Source organism: Phoenix dactylifera, unplaced genomic scaffold (assembly GCF_009389715.1).
Source record: "Phoenix dactylifera cultivar Barhee BC4 unplaced genomic scaffold, palm_55x_up_171113_PBpolish2nd_filt_p 002008F, whole genome shotgun sequence".
Classification (NCBI taxonomy): Eukaryota; Viridiplantae; Streptophyta; class Magnoliopsida; order Arecales; family Arecaceae; genus Phoenix; species Phoenix dactylifera.
The window spans coordinates 21838-41658 of NW_024069287.1; the positions used below are offsets into that span (position 1 = coordinate 21838).

At 39.4% G+C, this 19821-nt stretch overlaps 1 protein-coding gene across 1 annotated transcript; it reads left to right on the forward strand.

The window, feature by feature from the left end:
• The first annotated feature begins 2702 nt into the window (after window positions 1–2702).
• Window positions 2703–8195, forward strand: LOC120109306 (probable mannitol dehydrogenase). Its single transcript, XM_039123058.1, has 5 exons — window positions 2703–2974; window positions 5852–5965; window positions 6886–7399; window positions 7483–7636; window positions 7737–8195. The coding sequence occupies exons 1-5, from the start codon at window positions 2850–2852 to the stop codon at window positions 7937–7939; spliced, it is 1110 nt and encodes a 369-aa protein (XP_038978986.1). The 5' UTR covers window positions 2703–2849; the 3' UTR covers window positions 7940–8195.
• The last annotated feature ends 11626 nt before the right edge of the window (window positions 8196–19821 follow it).

Consider the following 19821-nt stretch of genomic DNA (forward strand, 5'->3'; position numbering starts at 1 on the left):
TACCTGTAGAGGCCGGACACGTGTGCGGCTTAACCAGGAACCTAGAAAGATCATTAGGCTGCAGTGTTGTATACCTGCAGAATTTTTGAAGATGAGATCTTCAAATTATATCTTCGGATTTTTGTTTCAGTTTTATGAATCTTAATCAACCCTCCTCAGATCCTAATCTCCCTCCCTCTCGAGTTCAAGGATCTTCTGGATTTGGATCCAGAAAAATTTTTGAACTCTACGATTCGAGGCGCGTTTATACGATGAACGACGTCCCGTTCGAATTTCGCTGCGAACGTCGCATCGAACGAGGCGTAACTCAGTAGGGGGCTGCTACGCTGGTGAGGTTTCCTCTCCCCCCTCCTAATTTTCACAAAAAAAAACAAACACCGCAGGAGAAGACAAAATAATAATAATTCGGACTCCAGAGTAATTGTTGTCGGTGGTTGCCTGATATCTCGAAGCCTGAGACTAAGCTGGGAGTGGTATAGATTGGGCTGGGCTATATCCGGCATGTGTTATGGGCCAGAACAGTTACGTTGGAGAGTGACTCGGCTATAGTTATCGGCTAGATCTAAGGATGCACAGGCGCTCTACGGGTGTCACCTCCTGCTCTAAAATATTTGGATCATGGTCAGCAGTGGTATGGTTTTTTAGGACATACATGTATATAAAGAGGCTAATAAGGCCGCGGATTGGGTGATCTCATATGTGGCTAATCACTTTAGAGATGTCTTATGGTCAGAAAGAGGGAGTTGTCCAGAACCCTCAAAAATATATTATTTTTTAATTTTTTTATCCTTCCTAGTACCGTCTTTAGAAAGAAAAAAAAAACCATTTCGATCAGTGTAACAGAAGAGCGCTGATATGGTGCCACGTGGCCATCCGTCAGACGGTTGCTTTCTGAAATCATGGAACACGAGGCTCGCTTCTCGAACCATCTGTCGAACTAACTATTCCGGCACTCCGGCCGCCAACTTTCCATCAATTTATTCACACGACACGCTCCATCAGTAAACCTCCACCATTCATTCGGTGGAGCCATCATAATTGTCCGTCCGATGGGCTAATTCAAAAAAACACGTAACCCCTCTGGCCACTCTAGGACCCCAGTTTCCAGCTACACGTCAAACGCCAAAATTCTATGAAATTTTAAAATAACGTGAGAACCGCTGCGACCGAAACGCCTTTCCCTTGTAATTATTAGTTCTCCGTCTTCTCCTCGTAATAAGCAGTGGTTATGGACTAAGAATAATATTTCGGGACGAAGCCTCGTGATGAAAGCATTGGAGCTGCAATATTTCACGCAAGCATCAATATTTGCATTCAAACATTGTACTCCTGCTTTATTTGCATTAATATTTGTCCGTGGATACATCTTCATCCACAAAATTCTGCATGAATACAAAAATGAACATGGTATAGAGTGAGGATCTTTTTTTGTTAACTCTTCACGCATGGTCATCCGTGATTAATGATAGGAGCAATGTCCCTAATGTATGATTTGCGTAGAATCAATCCCCGCGGTGTCGCCAACAGTCATTGACTGTACCTCGTAAAACTTTCATTATTGCTCGACCGGTAGGTGAAGGTCAGTCAATTTTATTGGAACAAATTACAAAAACTTTTCTAAAATTTACATTCATTACATTTGTATGCTGCAGTTTGTAAAACCCACACGTACAATCAGTTAAATTAACAAAATTAGTAAAACCATCTACTTCTTGCTTTGCCAGAGAAAAGGATGCACATTTTATATATATATATATATATATATATATATATATATATATATATATATATATATATATATATATATATAGATAGTTGTTATATCATCTAAAGCTATTTTAGTTTTTTTTTCTAATATTTGGATCTTATTTCAGATTAACGATTTAACTATTATTTTATTATATTATAATTAAAGTATAGGATAAAAATAGAACTTAGAAAAATAATTTTTAATTTTTTTTATAATTTACTCTTTTGTACCACATCAATCTCAAATAATCGTGTTAGCTCGGTAAAGTCGATTAGTAGTAATTTTTTTTTCAAAAAATTTATATCATATTTGTGAGCAAAAGCCGGAAGAAACGCCAAAACCAGAACGTGTTTCCCATGTAATTTTATTTCCCCCTTCCGAAGGGCAACCATTTTCCAATCAATTCTCGTTTGATTCGCGGGAAGTATTTTTCCTCCTAAGAATATGATTCTTGGAAAGCAGATAATTACTAGGAATAGAATGCCTACGAAAGTACTTTTGGCATATTTGGATAATTACTAGGAATAGAATGCCTACGAAAGTGATAAATTTCTAAAGTGCTCATGTTTGGTTGAACATCCATTTTTCTGTAAAAGTTATGTATAATTTTTATTATATTCTTAATAAAATTAGGTATTTAATGTCTCTTTAATGCTTCTTTAATGCTGAAGAATTTTTTTGAGAAAAAATAAAAATGAAGTGATTTACGCCTTATGAAAAAGTAACTTTTCCATATTTTTCGTTGAAAAAACTTTCATATAAAATATGAAAATAAAAATATAATTTTTCTATCTTTTATATTTGAAAATGCTAAATAAATAAGAGATATCTCGTTACTTTTCTGTGACCACACTTTTCTCTCTTCTTTTTTCTAGAATCAAACGAGCCCTTATGTCATCACTTATGTCATCAGCCATACTCCCCTTTCTATATAATGCTGGTCGCCTCCAAGCCTTTAGCGATACTTGAAGACCAGAAGCCCCTCTTCCCTTCCTCCGCTTACTCCGAATCTTTTCGTACTCTCTTTCTCTCGTTCCTTCCTTTCCCCATTGTTTCCATCACACTCTCTCTGCCCAGGTCGCCGAGGAAACGAAAAGAAATGGGGTCGGTGACGGAGGAGAACGGAGTGAAGGCATCGCCGGAAACGCAGCACCCCCGGAAGGCCTTCGGGTGGGCGGCCAGAGATAACTCCGGCGTCCTCTCTCCCTTCTCCTTCTCTCGAAGGTACCATTCTTTTTCTCTTCCGTCTCCTCTTTTTTAAGAACACATGAGCTAAAACTTAGAATCCTAGCTCCTTTTTGTTTCTTCTTTGTTATTTTAGTTTATTTTCTTAATGTTATAGAAAACCCCATGGGATTCTTTCTTTCTTTCTCCCTCTCAAGTATTCCTGGCGTCATTTCTTTAGATTTGCATCGATTTTGTTCTTTCTACCGATTTTTCTATTATTTTATTTGTGTCCAAGGATAGATGGTACGAGATTCTTTCTTTATATTATTTATGTTATTCTAGACAATTTTATTAATATCGTTTTTAAGGTGGAAAATAATGGAAATATTCTTAAAATAAAGCAAAGCTGGGAGAAAAAGATTTATTGGGGCTCCTTTGTTCTTCTTATTCTTTAATATTTTCATATTTATATTTTTTATATTTCTTTTTCGAATTTTCGTGGGAGTTGAGGCCCAAAGAGAGTTTGCGAGATAGTTTTGGTCGCTTCTTGTACCTTTTTGGACGAAAAGAGACGGACCTCTCGTGGGATACCCGGTTTTCGTTGTTTATTTGAGGTCAAAATGCCAACTTTGCCCTTATTGCGAAAGTAGCCCAGCATCCATGGACAGCGGAGGAAAATAAAAAACTGTTGCGTTATTTTTATTTATTTATTTTTCCTAGAACGGAAGTTTACCGATATTTAATAAAATTAGAAAACAACAAGTCTCGAAATGTCCAAAACAACTACCATCTCCGGCTCATTGAAGTGGTAGGACATAAAAAACCATCCAGTCTGCGGTCCCGTTAGGTCCCATTAAGCTGTTTGAGTAATATTTATTATTTTATTATTTTTATTTTTTGAATAAAAAAACTTTTCTCATGTTTACCTGATTTGCACATGGATCCCTTGTCTGAAAAAATTGCAATCAAATCCCTTGCCATCCCTCCGTCAGACACTGGAAAGATCTAAAGTAAAAGCATGGTGGGGGCCACGAATGCGACGAAGGTGGTTGCAACTCATAACAATTATGAAATAATAATTGAATAACCAAAAAGGAAGTTACCTTTTTCCCTTTCAAATAATAATTATTGCAATTACTTAGATCATAGAACCATATTTATTATGATATAAATTTAAAATATTATTGTTTCTTTTGATGCTGAAGGAGGGCACGTATCATTTGGGAGCACTAAGCTGCACTCATATAAGTAAATCATCAATAAACTAAATTATTATATATATATATATATTTAAGTGCTAACAATATTTCTCAGAAAGCTGATGCTGAACAGAAAGATAACTGGATGTTGGAATGCATCAATGTCTTTTGTGGGAGAATTGCAATTTCTTTCCCTTAACTATTCTTTGTTATTAGAAACTTGAATTGCCATTATTGATTTTAATGATGAATGAGACCAGTGTTAATTTAGATATATGGCTATACTTTTTTCTATTTATAAATTTGGTCATTTATTTAAAGGATAAAAGGAAAGAAACCAAAGAGCTTTCAATGAAGGTTAAGTTTGCTGTTAATAAGGTCAATCAGAAAATGCTGACATGAAGGGAGAAAGGTTGATGCTAATAGTTAGATTATCCATTGAAAGTTAAAACTGCCCTTCTCTTTGGCTACTCAGCGAGAGGAATCTTTATTGTAGAACGGTGGAGCAACCTCCCACCATTGTTTGTTGAGAAGTCATTATCCCTTCTCCTTTTACATGAGAGCAGCAATAATTTCTTGATGGATATATATTTTGATTCCTTTGTCATCTTGAAATCTAGAAATACTGCATAATGACTCCGACATCTATTTCCTGGCTGTTATGGTTGGGACATCTATTTAAGATTCCTTTGTTGGTGTTACACCCAGTTTATAAACCTCTTTTCAACCTACTCCTCGACCTGCCCGCTTGTTATGTTTATGACCAAGGTCTGAGGTCTATTTGGACCTGATTTTATCTTTTCCTTGTTGGCTCTTTTCTTGTGAACAAGCTTGACCAAAACCTGCACTATTGATCAACAACATAATTTGATCCCAACATAATTTGATTAAATTGCACTGTCCATACCAAGGAGTCAAGTTCTGGCGGGACGTCCCGCGGGACACCGAGATGGGGTACCATCTCGTGCGTTGGGACAGAACCGTCTCACCATCGTCTCGGCATCCTGATCGGCACGTCTTGAGATATCCCTTGAAATGAGGAGGAATAGTGTCACGTCCCGTTCCACGAGAAAACTGGGATAGCCCTATTTCACGGAATTTAAATCCTTGATCCACACTCTCTTTTATAACAATATGACACCTAAATTTGTTATCTGCATTGACTGCTTGGCTGATTCGTCAATAGCCAGGTTGGATTCAATCCTTTAGCTGAGAGGGACCAATGGTATAAGGAGAATTACTCTGTTTCACGTGGTAGCTGCAGTGTTCTGAATGCACCATTAATGCATTCTGTCCTGACTGTATTTAACGTTCAACTACCACATGGATGGCTTCTACTGGTATTCCTTGTGTTGTCCGTGATCTTTCAGGACCACAGTTCCGCTGTCCCGTTTCTTGGTTCAGTTTGCTAGGTTTCAATACCATAGCCCAGTTGAATAATATATTGTTTGGAACCATGGTACAAAGCAAGAGCTAGCACTGAAGAAAGTGAATGCATGGCTAGTTTGCCTTTTAAAATAAAAAATATTAAGGGGAAGTCATCTGATGAAACATCGGTAGTTTGCCTCATGCTCAGATAACTGGATAAGTATGTGGATATTGTTGGAATCTCATAATTATGATCTTATATTGTTTTTCTGATTGTCTGTGATTCCTGCAGTAGTTAACTGAAATCCTTTAACATTTCTTGCCTGTGAATAAATGACTAATAGCAGGACAATTTACTGGCCTACAGGAACAATGGAGACGACGATGTCACCATAAAGATACTATACTGTGGGATCTGCCACTCAGACCTTCATAGCATAAAGAATGATTGGACAAATACCATCTACCCGATTGTCCCAGGGTATGTACCTCTGAACACAAACAAACGTTTTTATCCATAATGCAACCTTTCTCTAATACTCATTTAGATGAGTTTAAAGAAAATGGAAAATTCATATTTTGATTATTTTTGCTGAAAAACAGCATTCTCTTTCAATGATACAGTTGCATGCTGTAATTTACTTGTTACTAGCAGGAAGTTTCTATGCATGGTGCTGCGCCCGCTTCAGAATCTTAGGAAAATTGCTCCTACCTGCTTCCTAAACACTTCCAATTCTATTTTTTTTTTTCGAGAGACCTGCTTTTGCGCACCCGCATATGCAACTAAATCTGCTCCCGCACCCAACCCAGTTTCTGGTAACTAAGCTTTACGTGATCTGCTTTCTTTTATTCAATGGTATGATCAGAGTCGATTTTATTTACAATACGACACAATTATTGCATAACTTGTCAGCATTGGAGACTCACCATAGCCATTGCATATCAATGGCCACCAAAAGACTTTTGAATGCTTGCCACATAAAATAGGACCTGGAGTAAAATCTTTTAGCTTTTGCAAAATTTTGTTAGCATAATAAAATCTCTTATATCAATTGCTTATGCATGTGCTAGCTAATAATTATCTCAAGAATCTGGTTGACTGCACCTATAAATGTTAAATGTGGAAATCTGGCCTACAAACTGTGGCAAGTGCTCGTTCGTAATGATGTCATGGTCTGTCATGGTTTTCATCTTACTATTGCTATTGCAATCATTCCTGCGCATGGAGTATCAGTGCATTCATCCTTAGGGGAAACAGAAATTTTCAATATTGCTTCACTCTCAACATCATTCACACGAGCACAAAAAAATATTCACCATTGCACAAAGCAACCATTTGATAGACAGCACCCATATACCTGAAAGCACATGAAGATTCACCAAAAAGAAGTAACTTTGCAGGCATGAGATTGTTGGCACCGTTACTGAAGTGGGGAGCAATGTACGTAAGTTCAAGGTTGGAGACAAGGTGGGAGTGGGCTGCTTGGTTAATTCTTGCCGTTCCTGTGACGGCTGCAAACAAGGTTTCGAGAACTACTGTCCCAGAATGATACTTACGTACAATTCCATCGACGCTGATGGAACAATGACCTATGGAGGGTACTCTGACATGGTAGTCGTCGACGAGCATTTCATTGTGCGGATCCCCGCCACCATGCCCCTAGACAAGGGTGCCCCACTGCTTTGTGCTGGCATCACTGTATACAGCCCATTGAAGTATTTTGGACTCAATGAGCAAGGGAAGCATATTGGGGTGGTCGGGCTCGGAGGGCTCGGCCATGTAGCTGTGAAGTTTGCCAAGGCATTTGGAGTGAAGGTCACAGTGATTAGCTCGTCCCCGAGGAAGGAGAAGGAAGCAATTGAACGTTTGGGAGCTGATGCTTTCATGGTCAGCAGCAACCCTGAGCAGATGCAGGTAAAATAGAGCAATTCCAACTACAAAATCCACAGCCACCAACACTTTGTATCTTACTCTTGTATGTTTTCTTGTCCTGTAAGGCTGCCATGGGCACGATGGATGGTATTATCAATACAGTATCTGCGGTCCATTCCCTCATGCCGCTACTCTTTCTGCTGAAGACCCGTGGGAAGATGATCATGGTGGGTGCTCCAGACAAGCCCCTGGAGCTACCAGTTTTCTCTTTGATCATGGGTAAGTAAAGTGGTGTTTCTTAAATGTGCTGTAAGATTGGTGTTTCCTATGTTTTACTTGATGGTGTTTTGATGAAATGAATTGCTGGATCTGCCTATAGGTGGGAAAATTGTGGCGGGCAGTTGCATTGGAGGAATGCAGGATACCCAGGAGATGTTGGACTTTGCTGCAAAGCACAATGTAACGGCAGACATCGAGCTCATTGGTATGGATTACGTGAACAAGGCGATGGAGCGACTTGCCAAGGCAGATGTCAGATATCGATTTGTCATTGATATCGCCAACACCTTGACCGCTGCTTAGATTTGGGGTTGCAACGATAGCTATATCCCATTATTTAGGACTTTCTGGTTGCTATCGTAGTGTTCTTTCCATGTAGTTGGATTGTTGTTGGTCATTCTATCCTATGTTTGCCTGACCACATCATGTCCTTATCATCTGAGATTTTGGGAGAAGCAGCTGTTTGATGGTCGTTGCTTTATAATGTGATGTTCTGTTCTTAGTACATTGAAGATTTAATAAGATATGGTGTGTCGCTCAACATATGCTTGATGGATTCCACATGTTCTAACCTGTTATTAGATGTTGAGCGAGCCGATTATTACATAATTGCATGAATGAGGAGCGTTCTTTATTGTTTAATGCGACGTAATGGATTTTCCTTCACAATGTTGGTTATTCGCACTTTGCTTTGACATTTTCGTATGTTCTTGACTAAGAAAGTGAATTTGTCGCTGGGGGAAAACAAACGAAATTTTGGTTAGTCTTCCTATCGGTAGAGTTGGCTATTTATGTTATACAATCATACAAACAGTCCATGCAGCAGGTGCGACGTAAATCATGAACATGATGAACAAAAGCACTGCAACTAAAACTTTCAGAATTGCTGTCATGGAGTTTGCAGCAGAGCCTTCCATTCTGTCACCTGCTTGTCAGGAGTGGCTTGCGCCGAATTCAACCATTCGGGAAACATTGCATATATCCACAATGACCAGGTAATATTTACTGATCTTGTTGGGTTACCTGTTGATCTAATCAATGACAGTAGACCAATACGCTTGATCTTCCAAAAGTTGCTCTCAATTAAATCAATGGAACAGTAGACGAATTCGATCAGGAGTCAACCCGTGTGATCTCTGAGAACAAGCTGCTTCAGTTTGTAGAAAACTTTATTGGTATCTTGAACAATTTGAAGTCCAAGCTGCGCCAAGAGCAATTGTGATTTGGCCCAACCAACTACTTCTCATTCATCCTCTGCTAAGAATGGAGAGATTCCCTCCCATTGCGGTTCCTGTGCGGGCATGGGAACCCACAAGAACGTTGGAATTAAAGAGATCGAAGCCCGGGTGGTGGAGACTGAAACAAGAACTGCGAGAGTTTAGGTCCATTGCTTAGTGGAAATTTTAGTTGTCTTGAAGTATGACAGGCTAGCAGAGCAACGGCTACTATTCTTAATGTATGACAGGCTATTCCAGCAGAAGCAACGGCCGGCTATTTCTCTCATTTAGTTCTTTCTTTCTTTAACCCTTAACTGTAGCCATTGATTATTTTACACTTTTGTATATATTGAACAAAGCATACATCAATACAAAGAAAGAACACAGAGCATCTTTCCTCCAATCTTAGTTTTCTTCACATTTGTCATGGTATCAGAGCTATTTTAATTTTTTTTTAATGGCGTCATCTTCAAGTTCATCCTCGAATTCTATCTCGAGTGCCTCTGCTTCCATGCCCCATATGGCTACTGATCATTCCAGCCCATATTTTCTCCATCATGGCGATAGCTCAGGCATCATGTTGGTCTCGTAGCCCCTTGATGGTGATAACTACCCCATCTGGAGCCGTTCCATGTATATGGCATTAAGTGCCAAGCATAAAATAGAGTTCATTGATGGGTCTCTTCCCAAGCCAAGCCTGACAGATCCTCTGTATATGTCATGGGTTCGTTGAAACCACATGGTCCTCTTTGGATCATCAATTCTATCTCCAAAGAACTGAGTGCTAGCGTGATCTACATTGACAATGCCCATGACATGTGGCTTGATCTTAAAGACCGGTTCTCCCATAGCAATGGTCCTCGCATTTTTCAACTAAAGAAGGCAATTTCCTCCCTTACTGAAAATCAAAATTCTGTAAGTACCTATTTCACCAAACTCAAAAGTTATTGGAATGAGTTGCTCAACTTTCGACCTCTACCTGATTGCTCATGTGGCGCTTTCAAGCAATTGGTTGAATACCAACAACAGGAATATGTTCTCCATTTTTTAATGGGTCTCAATGACTCGTTCTCTAATATACGTGGTCAGATTCTTCTTATGGACCCCTTGCCACCCATTAACAAAGTATTTTCCCTTGTTATTCAAGAAGAAAAACAGCGAGATATCACTACTGCACCGTCCCTCAATCCTGACTCCACTGCCTTGGCCAGCAGGGTACATACTACTCAACAACCTCCTCGATCAAACGGCAAGAAAAATAGCTCTAATTTTTTTCGTCGTGAGAGTCCAACATGCTCTCATTGTAACATTGTTGGACACACTATTGATAAATGCTACCAACTTCATGGGTACCTTCCAGGCTATTGCACCAAGAGTAATTCTCAACGCTCGGCCAACCAGGTAGCCACCACGGCCTGTCCTTCTGATGCTTCACAACTGCCAATTACCCAAGAACAGTGCCAGCAACTTTTTTCTCTCCGCAAGAGCCCTTCTCTCTCAAGAGCCCTTCTTGCAGGTACATCCCCTTGTCTTGCCTCATTCTCTTCACATAAAATTTTTTGGATTATTGACACAGGCACGACTAACCACATGGTCGGATCCGTCACTTGCCTCACTTCCATCACTTCGGCTCTTCAAGCTACTGTCAAATTGCCCAACGGTGATGTTGCTTCTGTCACCCACATAGGCACTATACACCTCTCTGCTTCTCTTATTTTACATGATGTTCTTATGTACCTTCCTTCTCCTTTAATCTTATTTATGCAAGTAAGCTTGTTCATTCACTTTCATGTTGCCTTATATTCTTGCTTGACTATTGTTTTATACAGGACCCTTCCACATGGAGGACGATTGGGATGGGTAAGGAATCCGCTAGGCTATATCACCTGCAACATGATCCGGCTGGCTCACCTGCTATTGCGGCCTCTATGGTTGTCACTTCTCCAAATCTATGGCACTATCATCTTGGCCACCCTTTTTTTATCTCGCTTAGAATTAGTAGCAGTTCTGTTTTTAGTATTTCCCTCTCTTCAAATTAACATTGTGTTGTTTGCCCTCTTGCAAAACAGCATCGTTTATCCTTTCCACTTAGTTATATCAAATCAAAACATGCATTTGACTTAATTCATGTTGATATTTGGAGACCGTTTTCTACAGTTTCTCGTGATGGCTCTCAATATTTTTTTAACTATTATCGATGATTTTACACGTTGCACATGGGTCTATCTCATGCGCACCAAGTATGAAACCCGCTCTCTTATTCGATATTTTTTTGCACTTGTCTCTACTCAATTCAATGCAACCATTAAACAAGTGCATAGTGATAAGGGCTTTGAATTCGACATGCGAGATTTCTTTACTGAAAAGGGAGTTATTCATCAACGGAGTTGCGTCAACACACCCCAACAAAATGGAGTTGTTGAACGCAAACACTAACACATACTCAATGTTGCTCATGCACTCCGTTTCCAAGCTAACCTCCCTCTTCAATTTTAGGGAGATTGCGTACTTACAGCCACGTATCTTATCAATCGCCTCCCAACTCCACTTCTCTCGGGCAAGTCTCCTTACGAACTTCTTTTTTCTTCCAAGCCATCGTATTCCCATTTGCGCATTTTTGGATGCTTGTGTTATGCTTCCACTAATGCTACCAATCGTTCCAAGTTTGACGCCCGTGCTAGGCGTGGTCTTTTCTTAGGTTACGCATATGGTGTCAAAGGTTACAAAATCCTTGACCTTGACACTCATGCAACTTTCATTTCTCGGGACGTTGTTTTTCATGAACAATATTTTCCTACCACAATCATTCTCCTGAACCTTCAATTGTGCTTCCTCGCCCCATTCCTGAACACGTGCCAACTTCCTCCTCGCCTCCACCCCGCACCACCACTGCTCTTTCAACCCTGCCATCGAACCTTTCCAACCCAAGGCGATCTTCACAGCCACGGCAACAACCAGGATACTTGCAGGACTATCATTGCCATCTAGCACCATCTCCTCATTCTTCCCAATCATCCACCATGCGGTAGGGTCTCCAGCAGTCAGGTACTCCTCATGATCTTTCTTTATCACTCTTACGATCGTTTGTCTCCCACTCACCGTGCTTTTGCTTTAGCTATATTTTCCCATGTCAAACCTCGCACCTTTCAGCAGGCTGTTAAACATGCTCACTGGCGTGATGCCATGGCTACTGAGATTCGAGCATTTGAGGAGAACAATACTTGGACAATCACTACTCTTCCCCCTAACAAGCATCCAGTCGGCTGCAAGTGGATTTATAAAATCAAGTACAAATCTGACGACAATATCGAGCGTTACAAAGCTCGCTTAGTGGCCAAAGGTTATACGCAACGAGAAGGTTTTGACTACCATGACGCATTTCTCCTGTAGCCAAATTAACTACTGTCCGGTGTCTTCTGGCCATAGCAGCTATCAAGAATTGGGAGTTGCACCAACTTGATGTCATCAACGCCTTCCTTCATGGTGACCTCCATGAGAAAGTATACATGTCCCTTCCACCGGGTTTCTCTAGTTAGGGGGAGCATCAGGTGTGTCGACTCAACAAATCCCTTTATGGCTTGAAACAAGCCTCTCAGCAGTGGTTCTTTAAATTCTCCAACACTCTTCAAGAGCATGGCTTTCTACAAGCCTCATGTGATCATTCCCTTTTTACACGGGTACACGGTACTTCTTTTACAGCTCTCCTTGTTTATGTCGACGATATTATTATCGCTGGCAATGATAATGCTTCTGTTGCTGACCTCAAAGCCTTATTCATAGTCATTTTAAGACTAAAGATCTGGGTCCTCTCAAATATTTCTTGGGTTTAGAAGTAGCTCGTACTTCCAAAGAAATTTCTTTATGCCAGCGCAAGTATGCTCTAGAAATTGTTGCAGATTGTGGTCTTCTTGGCTCCAAACCTGTCACTTTTCCCATGGTTCAAAATCTGAAGCTCACCAAGACAGATGGCCCCTCTTGGGTAATCCCACAAGTTATCGCTGACTAATTGGACGTTTACTGTATCTCACGATTACCCGCCCGGACCTATCCTATGCTATTTAGATTCTCAGTCAATTTATGGATAGCCCTTGTCAACCTCACATGGATGCGGCTACACGGGTTATTCGTTATATCAAAGGGACCCCAAGTCAAGAAATTCTTTTTCCTTCATCTTCTCCTCTACATTTGAAGGCTTTTTGTGACTCAGATTAGGCTGGTTGTCCTGATACTCGCCGCTCTATCACCGGGTACTGCATTTTTCTTGGTGATTCTCCTATTTCTTGGCAATCAAAGAAACAAAGTATTGTGTCTTGTTCTTCGGCAGAAGCTGAGTATCGCGCAATGGTTTCCACTTGTTGCAAACTTACTTGGTTGTTAACTGTTCTACAAACCTTCCAGATCCAACATCCCCAACCTGCTCTCTTATTTTGTGACAACCAAGCTGCCTTGCACATTGCTGCGAATCCCATCTTCCACGAATGAACCAAACATATAGAAATTGACTGTCATCTCATTCGTAAAAAAATGCAAGCTGGTATCGTTCGCACTCTTCATGTTTCTTCTCAGCATCAGATTGGTGATCTTTTCACAAAGGCATTAGGTTCCGATTAGTTTAATTTTCTCATCCGCAAGCTGGGTGTGCATAACATACACACTCCACCTTGAGGGGGAGTCTTAAAGTATGATAGGCTAGCAGAGCAACGGCTACTATTCTTAATGTATGACAGGCTATTCCAGCAGGAAGCAACGGCTAGCTATTCCAACGGCTAGCTATTTCTCTCATTTAGTTCTTTCTTTCTTTTGTTTCTTTCTTTCTTTAGCCCTTAATTGTAGCCATTGATTATTTTACACTCTTGTATATATTGAACAAAGCATACATCAATACAAAGAAAGAACACAGGGCATCTTTCCTCCAATCTTAGTTTACTTCACATTTGTCAAGTTGGGATTGTCTGTCTGTTAGTGCTGGCCTTATTTTTATTTAGATTGCATTTTAAGTTTAATATATTTAAGTTTGTTTTTCTAATTAGAGTGGGTTATTGATATTTTCAGCTTTTAGTGGAGGAGTGTGGTTTATAAATTGGAGAAGAGAGTTATGTGAAAAGTAGGAAAGAACTATTTTCGGTTAGACGAGGCTTCTAAATGAGAGGGAGCCAATCTCATTGTTTTGACCTTTGTTTTTTCGAATAAATTTATTTTTCTCTTCCACTATTATTTTCTTTGGGCAATTCTTTACAATATATATTTTTTATTTTGGTGTTTGTTCTAGATCTTGGGCCGGTATGGTCGATTTACTCCAGATAGCATCTCGTTCTACATTGCTAGTAGATGATGCGAGAGATAAATCACCAATTTAGAGAAGTAAAAGAAAGAAGAAGCCAATTGACATGTGTGAAGATTGAGATTATTCTTCTATTGCTTATTCTTATTGTTATACTTTTACTGTTGTTGATTAGCTGAACCCATTTCACATGATGAGGCCAAAGGCAATGGTGTTTTGGAGGATATCATAAAAAAAAGAGATTTCAACTCTTAAGAGGAATGCAATATGGAATTTGGTTTCTTTGTCCAGTGGTGTTCCTCCTATTTCTCATAAGTAGGTTTATAAGGTGAGGAAAAAAAGGAAAGTTTTCAATAAAAGAGCAAGTGGTGGATATCTTCACTAATGGATTGGTGATTGAGCGGGTTGAAAATTTGCATAGCTAGTTCAACATTGTTAGCCTTGATTTCGTAATGAGGAGTGTTGAGAATCATTACTTGTTTTACTTGTGTTAGGATTCTATTCCATGTTTATCTTAGCTCCTTATTTAGGGTTGGAAGTGGGCCGGGCAGGGCCATATGGCCCTACTCGAACTCGAACCAATTTTTTGGGCTTCAAGCCGGGCTTAGGCTTGAAAATTCTTAGATAATTTAGGCCTGAGCCGGACCTAAACTTAGGCTTGAGCCTGGCCCGAATTACTTGTTTGGGAAAAAAATAGGTCCGTCCCAAACCTGATTGAAGTTTAATAATCATAATATTGCTTCACAAGTAAATAAGCTAGTTAAAAATTAAGCTCTCTCCTATAACTCAAATAAATGATACATAATACATTATTCTCAATTAAATTCATTTTACCTTTACTTTCTCATTATTCAGTTTAAATAATAATATACAAAAGCAAATTGATTTGGGTCTGAATTCGGGCTCTGTTTAGAACTTGTTCGGGCCCGAGCTTAGGCCGGGCCAATGACATCTACTGGAGCCTGGCCCGAAAAATAAATAAGCTCTACATTTAAGCCCAAATCTAATCTAAACTTTTTCGGACTTAGCCCAAAGTCTGGCCCGAGCTTATTTCCAGTCATATTCTTATTCCAACTTTAGTTGGGATAATTTGCCTTAACTTAATATATTTGAGTTGGTTTTTTAGTCAGAATGGAATATTTTTTTGGTGGGACAAGGAGCGTGGAAACTTTCTGGTTGCTGGCACCGCCTTACCGGTCAACCTCCTGTTTGCGGCCTCCGTTGCCTGCTACACCTCCGCCGCCGGCCTCCCTCCTTCCAGTCCTGCCGGGCGACTGCGAGACGTGCACAGGTGGCAGTGCGAGCGCCCTCCCCGGCCGCAACGCTAGTCTTCCCGGGTGCCAATGGATAGTGCGACGTGGGATTCTGCGTCCGACTTTGGTGGTTGACGTGCATCTAGAGAATTGACCTGGAGCGAGCACCGCAGTTAAACATGGATTAGAAGCAAAGAGCCAAGTAAGTACACACAACCTGCAACAGAAACTTGGAGTTATTACCTCCCAACAAAACTTCGTCACATTGTCATCTTGTCATGGCAGTGGCTTCTGTCCGTCGATTGTTGTACTAGGTAATGGTCCTGGCTGTTGGGTTTATTGTCACCGGCTTCAGATCTATCATCACCAGAAAAAGTGAAAAATACCGGCATATACATGCCGACGCTAGATAAAGACGTCGATAACTCTGGCTCTGGCGCCAAAATTTGCCAACACTTCAAAATAGCAGCGGCAGGCATGAAAATGTGATGACACTAATAAGCGTAATGGAAAGCACAATGCTTATTAGTGTCATCAGAGGCCAAGAACTTAAGGAGGGAAAGGAGCAGATGATGCTTAAAAGTATCGTCGGAATCCTACGCCCCTGTAGCCTAGGACCTAAGACGACATTTATAAGCATCGTCGAAGGCCTCTGATGATGCTTTGAAGCGTCGTCATCGTCGGAAGCTGACACTTAAGATGACGCTTATAAGTATCGCCGGAGGTCTAGACCTAAGACAACGCACATAAGCGTCGTCAGAGGGCAACTATCCCAACCAACAAAACTCCAGCACCCAACTTGAAGCCCTCATTTTCCACTGGCACTAGCCCCTTTTTCTCCTCTTCGGTGCCCACTGACCGATCCCAAGTCCTAATGGATCTCCTCCTCCCTCCTTTTCGGTGCTCATCGACCGACCCCAACCCCCGATCCAGCTCTGCCTCTGCCCGAGGTATCTTTCTCATCCTCCCTCCTCTCTAGCGTGGACCGACCGGCCCCAAGCCCCGATCGAGCTCTGCCTCGGCCCAACGTATTTTTCTCCTCCTCCCACCTCTCCGGCGCCGACCAACCGACCCCAACTCCTGATCGAGCTCCGCCTCCGCCCAAGGTATCTTTTTCCTCCTCCCCCCTCTCCGACGCCTCTTCTCTTTAATCGTTTGTATGCTTTAGATTCAATTTACAAATATTTTTTACACCTAAATCCTAATGAGAAGGGCAATGTTGGGAGTGAATGGAATCTGTAAAAGGCTCAATAAGAAGAGTGTGGAGTAAAGATCTTTGCATCTATATCACCTTGCTCTTTGCTTAATTATGGACAACGCCTTGGTTTTCTACTTTAAAGGGGACAATCATAAAAGTTTACAAACGAATGTTATTCTTGTTTTTTTTTTTTTTTTGTTAGGGCATTTTTATCTCTCTACTATTATCATAATGGCGAAAATAAGCAGTCACCTACCACTGCTCTATCCAACTCTTCTTTAGAGACTGCCAATTGCATTTTGATCCATTTCTCTCTATCAAGAGAGAACCGCAGATTAGTTGCATTGTAATAAAAAGTTGGTATTCATAACCTCCTTGGTACCATTTCAAGACACACCAGCATTCAGTGTAAACCTAACCCCAGATGGCAAATTTGCCTTGCTTGACTGATTTGGGGATTTTATAGAACTAGCTCAAGCTTTCCAGTTGGTGCTAAGTGAAATATAGAACAAAGATAATATTGTGATGCTTTATTTAATTAATGATAGCTATTATTCCACCGAGGAGGAGAAATAACCTTGGCTTTTCTTTTGTATTTTAATGTCTTTTTTGAGAAAGAAGTTGAAATCTTGATTAATTAACTGGTAGAAAGTAATAAAGATTGATGAAGATCTTTTTTTTATTATTTTCCATTGTTTGTTTTCAAAAGAATGCTTGGTTGCCATGTATCTTGTTTTCACTTTTGTTAGGAAATTGGACTCTGTGTTAGTTAATTTTTCAAAATAAAACCTCTAAAACTTCAAAAAATAAAAGATTGTAAGTTCGATGGTTCTCTGAATAGTAAGACATATAAGGGACATATAAATCCACATGTTCATTAACATCTTCTTCTTTGATCTTTTCGTCAAATAAATTTTATGCCATCCTTCTTCATATCCTAATTTTGTTTACCTTTTTTAGATAAGTTGCAGTTCAATTAGCTTTCTAATAGAATGGACAAAAGTTGGATAAATAAGTCGAGATCCATTGCCGAATATTTGGATGGAGTTTACAATTTCATTACATTTGCTTTTGAGAAATCTAATATGAATATGAAGATTTTATGTCCATGTCAAAAATGTGTAAATAGTTCTTCTCTTGTGCCAAAAACTGTTGAAGAACATTTGGTGTGGAATGATTTTCTAAAGGATTATACTGAATGGGTATTTTATGGAGAGTCCATATTGTCGTCTCTATGTAACCAACCCTCTTATATAGAACACACCTCTAGTTTTGAATCCAGTAACATGGAAAGAAATTATGTAGACGAAGATGATATAGGAGACTTACTCAGAGATGCTCTTGGACATATTATTAAAAATTTAACAAATTTTAGTAGATGACAAGAATCAGCTGTAATAGGTGATGAGCGTACAGTTACCGATTCCATACATGTTGAGAAACTTATACATTCTGATGATACAGCTCAGTATCATACTTAGAGAAATATTGTGATCAAGAACTATATCCGGATTGTAAGAATTTTATAAATATTTTTTTCTTGTGCATTTATTCTATTTGAAATATTTGAATGGATGATCTAGCAAGTCTTTTACTATGCTTCTTCAATCATTAAAGGATGCATTTCGGAAGGTGTTACTATGCCATCCTTCTTATGAAGCCGAGAAACTAGTAAAAAAATTAGATCTTGGATACAAGAAGACACACAGTTGTCCGAATGACTATATTTTATAACGTGATGAAAATATTAACCAAGAGTCATGCCGAATATCTTCACGATGGAAAAAAATATAAAGAAGACGAGCATAATTTGTTGAATGAAGTGGATGTTGCACAGATTAAAAAAAAATCGGCTAAAGTTTTGAGTATTTTTCTCTCATACTTAGATTGAAAAGGATATATGCATCATTGAAGACAGCTTCCTCGATGAGATAGCATAACGAAAGCCGTACAAAGGATGGAATGTTAAGACACCCAGCGGATAGTTTAGTATGAAAAATATTTGATGATAGGCATCACGAAGTTGCTTTTGATGTTCACAGTATTAGGCTAGGTTTAGCTACTGAAGGTTTATTGTGCACTTAAAGGATTATGTACTCAATCGAGCTTATCCCGAAGGCTCGATTTTTAAAGAATATATTGTTGAGGAGTGTTTGACAGTTTGTTCGAGATATCTTGGAAGTGTTGAAACTGCTTTCAATCGACCTTAAACGAATTGTGGTATTCTAGAGAATGCAGATGTTTACAAGTTCTCATCTAGTGGAAAATTTTTGAAAAAAGTTGAAAGTGTTATTCTCGACCAAAAATCGTTGGCACAGGCTATGTTTTACTTCAAAGTGACTTAATATCCGAGTATCACAGGTTAGTGTGGTTATAATATTAGATATAATATTTTTAACTAAAGATTTTTTGATCGTTCAGAAAATTTTTAATAGCTCAGCGAAGCGTCAACATTCGTCCTAACCCAAGGATTGAGCAAAAATGGTTGGTTGAGTTATTTCCTGAATAGCTTTTCAAACAGATTAGATGTTTAATATATTAATTTATGTGGACATTAACATTGAATAATTAATCATTACTTCTATCATTTTTTTAGGTACCAACAATGATGGAGAGAAATTATTCTGATGAATTAATAGTCATTGCTCGAGGTCCGAACAATATTGTCAACAGATATGATGGGTTCATTATAAATGATTTTAAATTTCATACTAAAGAGCGTGAAAAATTTAGAAAAATCCAAAATAGTAGGATTATGGTTGAGGTGGACGAAAAACTTATTATGATGCCCTAACATATATTTATGAGATGGATTATTATGAAAAGTTTAAGGTAGTATTATTTCGATGTGATTGGGTGGATATAAACTCACCTAGTTGAGGCAAGATATAAATGGCTTCACATTTGTAAATTTTTCAAGATTACTATATACTGGTATGCTATTGAAAGAGCCCATTCGTTTTTTCATTTCAATCTCAACAAATGCTTTTCGTGCAAGACTCAAAAGATAAAGATTGGTCTGTTTTCATTAAGACTAAACCTAAAGACTCATATAATATGAAAAAAATGGTTGGAAGAAGAGGATGACGAAGTTGTAGACGAGCTACAAGCGCGAGGGCATGACAAGGGAGGAGGTTGTTCGTGTTTGTCCTTCTGATGTATACCCTCATTAGTGGAGGGAGCTTTTCACTACTGGTTTTCTGAGAGAGGACAGGTTGTATATATTGTTTCAATAC

What these genes read in the sequence shown, in the direction of transcription:
- LOC120109306 (XM_039123058.1), top strand. Translation starts at nt 2,850, where the DNA reads ATGGGGTCGGTGACGGAGGAGAACGGAGTGAAGGCATCGCCGGAAACG. An exon ending in ATCTACCCGATTGTCCCAGG is followed by an intron (nt 5,966 to 6,885) that starts GTATGTACCTCT and finishes GTAACTTTGCAG; the next exon opens with GCATGAGATTGTTGGCACCG. An exon ending in GCAACCCTGAGCAGATGCAG is followed by an intron (nt 7,400 to 7,482) that starts GTAAAATAGAGC and finishes TTGTCCTGTAAG; the next exon opens with GCTGCCATGGGCACGATGGA.